Source organism: Diprion similis, chromosome 8 (assembly GCF_021155765.1).
Source record: "Diprion similis isolate iyDipSimi1 chromosome 8, iyDipSimi1.1, whole genome shotgun sequence".
NCBI lineage: Eukaryota > Metazoa > Arthropoda > Insecta > Hymenoptera > Diprionidae > Diprion > Diprion similis.
The window spans coordinates 11,547,808-11,561,388 of NC_060112.1; the positions used below are offsets into that span (position 1 = coordinate 11,547,808).

General features: G+C 38.6%; 1 protein-coding gene across 1 annotated transcript; it reads right to left on the minus strand.

Moving 5' to 3' along the window:
• Positions 1 to 822: 822 nt before the first annotated feature.
• LOC124409065 (vascular endothelial growth factor A-like) lies at positions 823 to 2,712 on the minus strand. The gene is given in 5 exon segments (XM_046886458.1): positions 823 to 877; positions 1,027 to 1,239; positions 1,835 to 2,114; positions 2,507 to 2,661; positions 2,663 to 2,712. Coding segments are annotated over 4 exon segments (681 nt in total). The 3' UTR covers positions 823 to 877; positions 1,027 to 1,043.
• Positions 2,713 to 13,581: the final 10,869 nt, after the last annotated feature.

Here is a 13,581-nt window from a genome sequence, read left to right on the forward strand (position 1 = left end):
AAAAGCGTAAAAGGAAAAATATTCCGCAATCGAGATCTGAGTCGTCACGTTAGTCTTGCAACCACGGCTGCTTGAGGAAAAATTATCGACACGGCTTGAACCGCAAGATGGTAAACGTAAATATGGTTTCTCTAAGGGAATAGTTTGATAATCGCTAAGTTTATTCACCTAACATCAGCACGATTCACGCGTCTTTTTTACTTCCATTTCATTCGCAAAGTAATCATGTCTGTGACTGCATAAAAAAAGAACTTCAGAGTAGGAAGCAGCACACGTTCGAGTCCAAAAACGAAAAGTGCTCTGTTTTGTATTTTCCTATGAAAGTGAAATTTGTGAACCAGGCTTGTTTTACACAAAGTATCGCGTACATCGTGGGTGCAAAGCTTTCTTCACCTCGTGTGTTTGCAATTATTTTCGTCTTCGGTTTGCGCGCCGTGAAAAAAATCTACTTTGCATCCTTGATGAACAATCTATTATTTCAACCGTTCGCTTCTACGTCGAAGGTCTCTTCTTCATCGCTGTGAGATGTGGTTGATGCGACGAGCTGCTGATTACCTTTTGTGAAATTGAAATTATATTCCAACATCAGACTCAGAATGTTTTTCAGGGATCGGTATAGTTCCGTGCGACGATGTTGGTTTTTTTAATTCACATTATATTTATTCGATTAAACAGAAGTTTTGCATACAAGTTTTTCCTCGAGGATAATAAAACGAAATTTTTCACTTGTGAAAAACAACTTACAATACTGCTTAAGATGATTTTCATTGCGAAACCGAAAAGAATTCATCAAGCACAAGAGGCTCCTTGCAGAGATGTGAAGCCGCGTCGTAGATTCGCAGAGAGACTCCGAGTATGGGATTAGTTTTTTACACATCTGAAATCGAATGAATGTCCGTAATTATGTAGCATGGATCATAGAAATTGTTGACGTAGCGAATCTGAATTGAGACCATTAAAGTGCGGTCGCTCGATGATATCGCCGTAAGAATTCTCGGTACACAAATTTTGGATAATAATACTCACTCGCACTTCTCTTTGCTCTACTTCGATCCAGTCGAACAACTCATCCCCATATCTACACACATGCAAAGGCAATTCTTTTCATCCCACCGCATTCCTGGTTGGCTCATGCATTCGATTTTTTTCTCGTTTTCTTCCTTGCACATACATTTGCAAGTCTTCTTATCGTACATTTGTCGCATGTTGCAGTCCTTCTCCTCTTGTTTACACATACACCTGCAGATTGTTATTTTCCATAATAAAACAGTAATCACCAGCCGTGTCAGTAACAATTGTAATTCACGTACAAAATACATCCGACATTGAGAACTCGATACCGACCAAAAATTGCCGAACGGAATCGCGGTTTGTAGATAACATTACAATCTCGGTAGATAGGAAAAGTATGTCTACATCATCGGTACGATATTAATGGCTCGGTGGGATTTCGCGTTCTGAGCCCTCACGGCATAAGCCAATTTTGGGTGTAAATTCGCCCCATCAACTCCTAGACAATGCTAAATACCCTTGGAAAAAAAGTCGAGGGTACGTATTTACGCCCGAATTGGGGATTTTTTCACCAAAAATGTGATGAAAAGTGTTCCGCTGTTGCACAAGTCGCACAACGGGGAAAAGATTTTTTGGAAATATTGAGCAATTATATGAAACAACATGCGCACAAGCATTCCAAAATATTAATTCGAATCCCGGAATTTTTAGGCGGTGTCGAAGATTTTCTGCGTTTCTCAAATTTTTAAAATTCTCTACGACTCCGTATACATCGAAAGCGAACACTTGACACACGTTGAGGTTTATAGTGGTTTATTCTTACCTGCACTTGGTATGTTCTTCGACTTTCACAACAGCGCACATGCCGTTCTCTCCGTTGTTGTTGAACACAGAACCAACCTCAACATAAACATCAATCATCCGTTTACTTATTTGCTGGCTGGATGTGCCAGAGCGACAGATGCCACCGCATCGATCAACGTAAACCTGCGCTGGTTTGAACCAATAACCTGGCATGGGTTGCAGATCAACGTGCTGTTTGTAGGGTTTGGAGGTAGTGTTCACCTTGATGTCGCGTAATTTCTTACTATACATTCGACAATCTACAGACAAAAAAAATTAACCTCAGACCTCCAACCTAATATTCACAGTGGGTAAGCAATTCACATGTGTCAACTATTTTCGGTAATAAAATGACTCTGAACACGACCACCAGGTTGTGTAAGTTGTGAATCTCCACGCTCATATGATTCGTGGAGTTGCTTTACCCGAAGATCTTTTGTAGAATAATGACGTTAAGAATGTAATATTGTCTATGATAACATTGTCTGGAATCGTTTCGTCCGGGATGCTTTTGTGTGAAATAATTTTTTTTCAAATCATTCTGTGTACGATCGGTCTGGGTAGAACAATTTAGTGTATGACCGATTCATGTAAGAACAGTGCGTACCCGCCGTTTTCTCACTTTCATCGGGATTTGAATTGTGGAACTCACCAATCTTTTTATGCTTTTGGAACTGGAACCCGGTGTCTTGACTTTGGGCGATTGTCAACACTGAAACGAAAACGTAAAGACCAAAGGAACCGATCAAGTTCATGATTCGTGCTGAGTGATCCGTAGATAGAAATAATGAAAAAAGATCCCGCAAGACTGTGATTTGACTCGTACGAAAGCTGATCGAGCTCTGTGCTTGCTTCCATTTGCAGCGGACCGTTTTATAAGTAACGGTGGACTCGGGAAAAACCATTGAAACCGCTTATACCACTACTCAAGCAAGAAACACAAATGTGGTTTCCCGGAAGAGAGTTAGAAAATCGCCAAGTTTATTTTTATCGGCTTGTGTCTAAGCAGTGTGTTTCTTCTTTATCTTTCTGGGATGTGGTCAACGCATCCGTCTACGGATCACATTTTATAAGATTAAAATTTTATTCCAACATGAAACTCAGGATGTTTTGTAATTCTCAAATATCGTTTGGCATGAATTCTCGTCGTTTCCAAGTTCATCTGAGTCCCCAAAACAATAGAAGAAACAGACGTTTCGTCGTGGGACCAACCCTGAGCAATGTTCGGAATGAAAAAACAAATTACACATAATTTCTCGTGCATTCAATGAAAGGATGGAATTCACAAAAGATTTCAGATCTTCAAGTCGAAAACATTTGAACTAATAAAATTGGACTTAGTCTCGTATAGAAATGTCAGTTTTCATCGTCTTCGGAAGTTTCAGTAAATTTCAGGAATGATGCGAGAATGAAAACTTATCGATTTCCCATGGAATGCTTTACGCAGGTACAAATGTAGGTATAATAGGCTAGGAGAAAATAGTTGAATAAAAAACCACCATTCAATCTATAATTTGCTACACTAGATTTTCACCGCACCTGACCAATCCGGAAAAGTTGAGCCAAGTGCTTATCAGGTGCCCAATAATTAGCGATCCGAAAGCTTAAAAAAAGTATCCCGAAATTCCTTCGGGCACCTGACGTGATCAACACACCTCTCGATCATTAGCTTCGCTAATTCGTGGCTATTTTTTGCTGCACTCGGAAGCTTAGTACCGCGGAGAGGGAAGGGTTCATTTTCCCGAGAGGAAGAAAGGACTCTCGTAACGCTACGCGATTCAGCGAGACAATCACATTTGGACAATCACAAACGTAACGGAGAATTCCAGGGGAACTCGTGATTTCCAAGGATCTTCTGGAATTCACCGTTACGTTTGTGATTGTCCAAATGGCAGACGAACCGTTGGTTGCTGTTCACACATTGCTGCGATCGTTTATTATCTATCTAATGCTCGATATCTATCGAAAATCATAAGACCAGCAGAAATCCTCACAGGACTCTTTGATGTAGAAGAGGTCAATGCCGTAATCAAAAGTGATAGCGATGAAGATTAAATATGTAGCAATATAAATAGTAGGAGTTAATGCTTGATCGATGACATTTATGGAAATTCAAATTACACTCATTATACTAATAACATTTATTAATAAACTCAAATTAACAATAAAATCCTACTGATTACATTTGTTTGTTATGTCTCACTACTACTCCAGCCATGGTCACCCGATAATTTAACCCAAAGAATGATTTATCTATGGATTCTTATCGAAAAATATGAAATTTTTGTCGTTTTATTTTTTTTTCAATGTGTTGCAGGCCGAATTTTGAGACTTTTTTTTTTTAATTTGCTGGGAATTAATAGTAGAATCACGTCAATTTTCGTCATAATAGTAGCAAAATATATACACTACAAAATATATTTTTCAAAGGAAGATTCGATGATTAATAATAGGCTTTAGCATACAAAAAGTTGCAAATATTTTTCCCGTAAATGTTAACATGTTTCTGATTTTTCAGAATTTTTTCAGATTTTTCGGTCGCCTCTCAGTATTTGATAATTGCGAAAATCGGAAAAACACGTTTTTTCATCAGAAGAACCCCTCGGAATCGATGTAGAAAGCTGTAATTTTGCACAAATTTTTTTTTTTTTTGTAAAGAATTTGGGAAAAAATCTGTGCCACAAAATTCGGTGGGGGCAGATTCACCATTCTTATCCGGCTAGACCCTTTGAAGTAAACAAGTGCATGAAATGCGAACGAGTGTGAGAGATTCGTTAGGCACTCGAGGCTAAATAGAAAATTTCACAACCAAACTGCAAATTTTCGATGCAAAATGAAGAAGCGATATACTTGTACATATCTTTATGTGAAAAAAAACACGGATGTACCCAGAAACCACTTCAAATTTCATCAGACGAGAAATATCAAAATGCATTTGAGATCAATAGCTCAGAAAATGAGGCACAAGCCGTTTCTGGAATAACGAATTTCCGAAAAATTTTCGCAACTTACGGTGAAATGTTTCAAAATTTACTGGAGGATGATATTACTTCCTTGCTGGGAGGAAATTATGCGTGCTGTTATAGCTGTCTTGAATTTCGTTAATTTTTTTTTTTTTGGGTGAAATCAACACGTTTCCATAGTTTACGCATGATGATTTTTTTCATCACACGTTTACTTATATCGATTTTTTTTCGTCGAGTTGAACGATTATTTCAATGAAAAATTACAATTAATCTGTCAAGCTTTCGGAATGTAAGAATAACGTTAAAATTGTTTAAAATCCGGAGTGTAAAAAAATATCCGACTTGTACCCGCTATAATTACTTTTGTTCACCATAATCCTTTCCATATCCCACCCACATTTATTCACTATGAATATATTATGTGGGTACATTTTTTCGAATAATTTAAAACTCCAACGTACAATCGCACTTTTGTTGTTGCTGTTTTTTCCTCATCATTATTCTCTAGCCTTTTACATTCCGAGCGATTCCTCGGGAATTGAAGTAATCAAACGTGAAGTTGTATAATTCTTTTTTCATTTATCGTTGAACCTGCGGGATTATCGAGGGTTGAACGCGCAGTTCTGGATTATGCGATGACAATTCATTCGAAGCGTATAAAAGTACGAGTATTGTTTTTACTGATTCCGGTATAAATTATCTGTCGTGAAATTTCATTCCAGACGCCAGCGTCAAAGCGCGGTTTATAGCAATTTTCGCTTTTAACCGAAACCCTTTGAAGTACAGTGATGGAGGAGATTGAAACTCCCTGGATGCACCGTTTTCGCGCAAATCACGAACAGCTATAATTAACAGTGGGTCCGTATAACGAGGGCAAACATTTTTCAAACCACTTTTGCAAACGAAAGAAAATCGCTCGAAATATTATCAATTCAAGGATGCAAAGTAACAAGGCGAAATAGTTCCCACAAAATTAACCCTGGAAGTGATGAGGGAACAATTCAGGGTTCTTCGAAGTCTGAGGCTTATGCCGACAAACCCACGACCACCCGTGTCTTGGAGAACGAAATTGAGCCAAGTATGTAGTTCTTGGAATGATGTTTCGATATCACTAGACAAAACGGCGAGGCTCGACTTCGCGACGTACACGTACTCGCTGAGAGATCCTGGGGGTTGGGGTTCTTCCCCAATTCATAGTGCTTGAAACAATTGGAGGAAAAAACTACTCCGACATGGTACCGATGTCAAGTGATGATCGGAACGAAAATTCAAATTTGTGAGAATTTCTCGAGGATTGTGAAAAAAGGTAGAATTCTTAGAAGGTTTCAATATTTTAAACTTAAAAATGATTCATTGAAGAAAATTTCAAAGCAATTAATTTGAACTTTCAGAGCTGCTGCTATTACCTAAATAGGTGGAACGATTCACCTGAAGGATGGTAAAAGCCAAATTGGTGAATTGGACATGGAATGCCCGATTTGTAGTTATACTTTGCAAAAGGAAATATGAAGGAAAAACCAATTTTTATCCTCTAATTACTAATACTGTTGTGTGACCACCGTCGTTATTCCAATGAATTGATATATTCATTCACTTCTATAAATACAGTTTGCAGTTGAAGTTTTGCAGACAATTACTTCGTCTTCGAAAATCATTAAAGGAAACATGTCGGCTGTGAATAATAAATTTTTTTCCGTCATCAATACTTGTTCATTACTTGTTATTTACTCATAAAATGAGTAAGATTTTGTAAAAAAACATGGCGATTGATAGAATCTTGACTTCTGAGTAAAAAAATGTTTTTAAAATTGGATAACGGTATTCCGGAACAGTAAATATTGCTATTGATAAATCGGTACGTATTTCATGCTCTCTGACCGTGCACAGAAAAATGTTTCGACTAGGTGTACGTTATGAACGTTATTCATGCTCGACTACTTTTCATTTTTCTCTACCTTTAATTCTTTTTATTCAAAATAAAACTCAATTGGACCCATTGGAAGAGAATTTTTACTGAAACGCACTATATATTTCGGATAATCGTGAACTTCTCCGTTAGTAATATCGTAGAATATCCGGCCGCAAAAAAATCGCAAAACGAAAAATATTCCGCAATCGAAATCTGGGTCGTCACGTTAGTGACAAACAGTCTTGCAACCACGGCTGCTTGAGGAAAAATTATCGACACGGCTTGAACCGCAAGATGGTAAACGTAAATGTGGTTTCTCTAAGGGAATACTTTGATAATCGCTAAGTTTATTCACCTAACATCAGCACGATTCACGCCTCTTTTTTGCCTTCCCTTCATAGGTAAAGTAATCATTTCTGTGACAGCACAAAAAAAGAACTTCGGAGTAGGAAGCAGCACACGTTTGAGTCCAAGAACGAAAAGTGCTCTGTTTTGTATTTTCCTATGAAAGTGAAATTTGTGAACCAGGCTTGTTTCACACAAACTATCGCGTACATCGTGGGTGCAAAGCTTTCTTCACCTCGTGTATTTGCAATTATTTTCGTCTTCGGTTTGCGTACCGTAAAAAAAATCTACTTTGCATCCTTGATGAACAATCTATTATTTCAACCGTTCGCTTCTACGCCGAAGGTCTCTCCTTCATCGCTGTGAGATGTGGTTGATGCGACGAGCTGCTGATTGCCTTTCGTGAAATTGAAATTATATTCCAACATCAGATTCAGAATATATTTCAGGGATCGGTATAGTTCCGTGCGACGATGTTGGTTTTTTTAATTCACATTATATTTATTCGATTAAACAGAAGTTTTGCATACAAGTTTTTCCTCGAGGATAATAAAACGAAATTTTTCACTTGTGAAAAACAACTTACAATACTGCTTGAGATGATTTTCATTGCGAAACCGAAAAGAATTCATCAAGCACAAGAGGCTCCTTGCAGAGATGTGAAGCCACGTCGTAGATTCGCAGAGAGACTCCGAGTATGGGATTAGTTTTTTACACATCTGAAATCGAATGAATGTCCGTAATTATGTAGCATGGATCATAGAATTTGTTGACGTAGCGAATCTGAATTGAGACCATTAAAGTGCGGTCGCTCGATGATATCGCCGTAAGAATTCTCGGTACACAAATTTTGGATAATAATACTCACTCGCACTTCTCTGCTCTACTTCGATCCAGTCGAACAACTCATTCCCATATCTACACACATGCAAAGGCAATTCTTTTCATCCCACCGCATTCCTGGTTGGCTCATGCATTCGATTTTTTTCTCGTTTTCTTCCTTGCACATACATTTGCAAGTCTTCTTATCGTACATTTGTCGCATGTTGCAGTCCTTCTCCTCTTGTTTACACATACACCTGCAGATTGTTATTTTCCATAATAAAACAGTAATCACCAGCCGTGTCAGTAACAATTGTAATTCACGTACAAAATACATCCGACATTAGAACTCGATACCGACCAAAAATTGCCGAACGGAATCGCGGTTTGTAGATAACATTACAATCTCGGTAGATAGGAAAAGTATGTCTACATCATCGGTACGATATTAATGGCTCGGTGGGATTTCGCGTTCTGAGCCCTCACGGCATAAGCCAAATTTGGGTGTAAATTCGCACCATCAACTCCTAGACAATGCTAAATACCCTTGGAAAAAAAGTCGAGGGTACGTATTTACGCCCGAATTGGGGATTTTTTCACCAAAAATGTGATGAAAAGTGTTCCGCTGTTGCACAAGTCGCACAACGGGGAAAAGATTTTTTGGAAATATTGAGCAATTATATGAAACAACATGCGCACAAGCATTCCAAAATATTAATTTGAATCCCGGAATTTTTAGGCGGTGTCGAAGATTTTCTGCGTTTCTCAAATTTTTAAAATTCTCTACGACTCCGTGTACATCGAAAGCGAACACTTGACACACGTTAAGGTTTATAGTGGTTTATTCTTACCTGCACTTGGTATGTTCTTCGACTTTCACAACAGCGCACATGCGGTTCTCTTCGTTGTTGTTGAACACAGAACCAGCCTCAACATAAACATCAATCGTCCGTGTTTTTACTCCCACACAAGATGTGTTAGAGCGACAGATGCCACCGCATCGATTAACCCAAACCTTCGATGGTTTCAACCAATAACCTGGCATGGGTTGCAGATCAATGTGCCGTTTGTAGGGTTTGCAGACGGTGTTCCTCTTGGTTTCGCCTAATTCCGGACTATACTTTCTACAATCTACAGCCAAAAAAATTGAACCTCAGACCTCCAACCTAATATTCACAATGGGTAAGCAATTCACATGTGTCAACTATTTTCGGTAATAAAATGACTCTGAACACGACCACCAGGTTGTGTAAGTTGTGAATCTCCACGCTCATATGATTCGTGGAGTTGCTTTACCCGAAGATCTTTTGTAGAATAATGACGTTAAGAATGTAATATTGTCTATGATAACATCGTCTGGAATCGTTTCGTCCGGGATGGTTTTGTGTGAAATAATTTTTTTTCAAATCATTCTGTGTACGATCGGTCTGGGTAGAACAATTTAGCATATGAACGATTCGTGTAGGAACAGTACGCATCCGCCGTTTTCTCATTTTCATCGGGATTTGAATTGTGGAACTCACCAATCTTTTTATGCTTGTGGAACTGCAACCCGTTATCTCGACTTTGGGCGATTGTCAACACTGAAACAAAAACGCAAAGACCAAAGGAACCAATCAAGTTCATGATTCGTGCTGAGTGATCCGTAGATGGTAATAATGAAAAAATATCCCGCAAAACTGCGATTTGACTCGTACGAAAGCTTATCGAGCTCTGTGCTTGCTTCCATTTACAACGGACCGTTTTATAAGTAACGGTGGACTCGGGAAAAACCATTGAAACCGCTTATACCACTACTCAAGCAAGAAACACAAATGTGGTTTCCCGGAAGAGAGTTAGAAAATCGCCAAGTTTATTTTTATCGGCTTGTGTCTAAGCAGTGTGTTTCTTCTTTATCTTTCTGGGATGTGGTCAACGCATCCGTCTACGGATCACATTTTATAAGATTAAAATTTTATTCCAACATGAAACTCAGGATGTTTTGTGATTCTCAAATATCGTTTGGCATGAATTCTCGTCGTTTCCAAGTTCATCTGCGTCCCCAAAACAATAGAAGAAACAGACGTTTCGTCGTGGGACCAACCCTGAGCAATGTTCGGAATGAAAAAACAAATTACACATAATTTCTCGTGCATTCAATGAAAGGATGGAATTCACAAAAGATTGAAGATCTTCAAGTCGAAAACATTTGCACTAATAAAATTGGACTTGATCTCGTATAGAAATGTCAGTTTTCATCGTCTTCGGAAGTTTCAGTAAATTTCAGGAATGATGCGAGAATGAAAACTTATCGATTTCCCATGGAATGCTTTACGCAGGTACAAATGTAGGTATAATAGGCTAGGAGAAAATAGTTGAATAAAAAACCACCATTCAATCTATAATTTGCTACACTAGATTTTCACCGCACCTGACCAATCCGGAAAAGTTGAGCCAAGTGCTTATCAGGTCCCCAATAATTCGCGATCCGCAAGCTTAAGAAAAATGTTCCGAAATTTCTTCGGGCACCTGACGTGATCAACACACCTCTCGATCATTAGCTTCGCTAATTCGTAGCTATTTCTTGCTGCACTCGGTAGCTCAATATCGCGGAGAGGGAAGGGTTCATTTCCCGAGAGAAAGAAAGGGCTCCCGTAACACTACGCGATTTAACGAAACGGAAACAAAGAATACTAAATTCACTATTCGCGATGACTCAAAACTGACAGGTGAATCAAGGCGCTATTCGCCACAACGGAAATCCTCATAATTACGCGCTAATTGCGATACTCTGAACGCCGAAAAAAAACAACGAAAACTAATGAATATAAATTTTTTTGGAAACAATAACAGACTTCACGCGTTTTCGCGAAACTCGAACTACGGCCACCAAGCACGAACATCGGCAGACCATCACGAACTCCTTCGTATTTCGATATCTGGTGAAAATCAGCAACTTCAAAATAAATTTGCTTCTGTGAAGTAAAGACTGTCAACATCTACACTAGCTAATAGTCGTCTTTTCGTTTGACTTGGCCGATCCTCTGCTGACGATCCTCTGCTTGGCGTTACATCTACTCGAAAACGAAAGAAACGAAAAACCTGTAGTTTATTGTGCACCAAGGGAGCGAAAAGGTTGCTCCCGTGGCGCACACTATTTCTGTTTCATACATGCATGGAAACGCCAATTTCGCTACCATGTCGGCAAGTAGGGAATTTAGTCTATTCCCTATACAAACACTCGATACTCATTGAGTTTTGAAAATTCATTTATACTCACTTGCACCTCTGATGTTCTTCAACTTTCACGGCAGCGCACATTCTTCCTGGTTACATGCTACTTCTGTCGTCATCGTGATTTCGCATATTCACGTCTTTCTTTTTCTTGGCTTACAGGATAAGCCAGTGCGACAGATGCCATCGCATTGTTTCGCACGGAAACCTTTGATGAAATGAACCGATACCTTGTCATGGGTTTCGAAATCATTGAGTCGATCGTGGGGTTTGCATAGGTGCTGTTCTCACGGTTTGTCCTAAATCACGACTACACGAGCGACAACCTGGAGAGAGAAAAATTGAAACCTCAAGGGCATAAGCCTTCCCCCTGCCCCTATCATAGGATCATTTATTAATTAAACAGCTCTTTCTGATATTTCAAGTGAGATTGTAGTGGTAGTTATCGCTGATAATTTTCGCGCACACGGCGAGTTCCATAAAGCATTCAGAAGACGTTCAGAAAGCTTGGAAGAATTACTAACTCTGATGGCTTGTAATATTAATACTGTACACTTGAAATCGTGAACGAAATAGGATTTGTTAAAAAAAAAAAGAAAATGTCATTCGATTTGCGGTTCACTTTTTTCGAGGACCCATCGATTTTACACAAATGTCTCGTAACTGTTAATTTTACTACACAAAATCAACCGGCATCAAAATATTGTATAACACGAATTGTGAATCATCCGACACACAGTAGCCCTGTAAAAAAATATTCTGAATGGGTCAACAATTTACATGTATTAACTATTTCGCGGAAAAAATGCCATTACAATTCATGGAGCTCATTACAATTCATGGAGCTGCTTTATCCGCCTGTTGTAACATTTTCCCAGAAAGGGACCCACACGTACAGATTACTCATACTAAAAAAGTTTTTTTTTGTATTATAGATTCACTCTGAATAGGAAGATTTTGTGTAGAACAATTTTGTGAAACGTAATTTTCCTGTGATAATATTTTTAGTATCGTTTCGTCCGGAATGGTTTTGTGTAGAATAATTTTGTTTTAAATCATTCTGTGTAAGATCAGTTTGGGTAGAATAATTTTGTTTAAAACCGAATTGTGTAAGAACAGTGCATACTCGCTGTTTTCCAATTTTTATCGGGATCGAAATTGTAGAACTTACCAATCGTTTCATGCTAGTGGGACTGAGACTGGATTTCTCCACTTTGGATGATTGTCAGTACCAGAATAAAAATGCAAAAACCAAAAGAACCAATCAAGTTCATGATTTGTGCTGGGTGATCCGACTGCGCTTTGACTCTAACGTAAAATCGTCGAGCTCTGAGCTCGCTTCTATTTATACCGGACCGTTTCATTAACTAACTATCTCTCGCATTTTTAGACCGCTTTTACCACTATCTACTTGAGACATACAAATGTGGTCACCAAGAGAACAGTTTTATAATTGCGACGTTTGTCTGTATCCGCTATTTTCCAAGCAGTATATTTCTGCTTTGTCCTTCTCGGATGTGGTCAACGTATCCGTCTACTATACTTCATAAAATCAAAACTTCATTTCAATAAAACTCGAGCTGTCGTTGAATCGGAAGAAACTCAAATCGCAGCCGAGAACGATGTATTTCTTTTATGTCTAATTAAATAATTGTGGTTTTTTAAATTCTCAAATATCGTAAAACATTCATCTTTGCAAATTGAAAGTCTTACAAACTACCCAAATTTTTCGGAATTTCTCAAGAATTCAAAATAATGGCGGAATGTAAGTAACATTGAACATTTTTTAACGCAAAAGTATTTTCCATGTGTCTTGCGGAGATGCAGTGAATCCAAGTCGTGGATTTCGGAAACTCGTATGGGATTACACCATCAAACACATCTGTAGTTGAATGAATTTTCGTAAATGTGTAATACAAATTAGAGAAACTGATTGCGTTATTAATAAAGACATGCTCCGAGTTGAAACCATTCCAGTACAAACGGATCGGCAACATTAACCCAAGACTCAAGAAAACAGTCTTGTTTCAATCTTCAAACTAGAAACACGTATCGCTAAAAGCCTTTTTGTCCGATTTATTTTTTCCGTGCATTTAGTCCGTTCCTTTTCGCTCACGACGCCACATTTATTTTGTAACTTTCATTATCATCGGCTTGACACTCTGGGATTCTGATGTTCAATGGATTTTGTGCCCATTGACCGTGAACCGCGTCAGGTTGTAATCCGAATCGTTATAGCTGTTCATCTATCCCTCAATCCACCGCGCAAATTTTTATCATAAATTCACCCCGCAAGTTGCACCCCACGCTGAAATTTCCGTACCCTGCAGTTTTAATAAGTTTTCATCCCAAGGGAATTGTCGTCATGCCCTTTCTCCTGTTTTCCTCTCTACGGGTGTGCCTAACGAATTTTTCATCCCTTGTTGCAGATCCTGGGTTCTTCACGGTCAGGAAACTCTACAGGAACGGAAG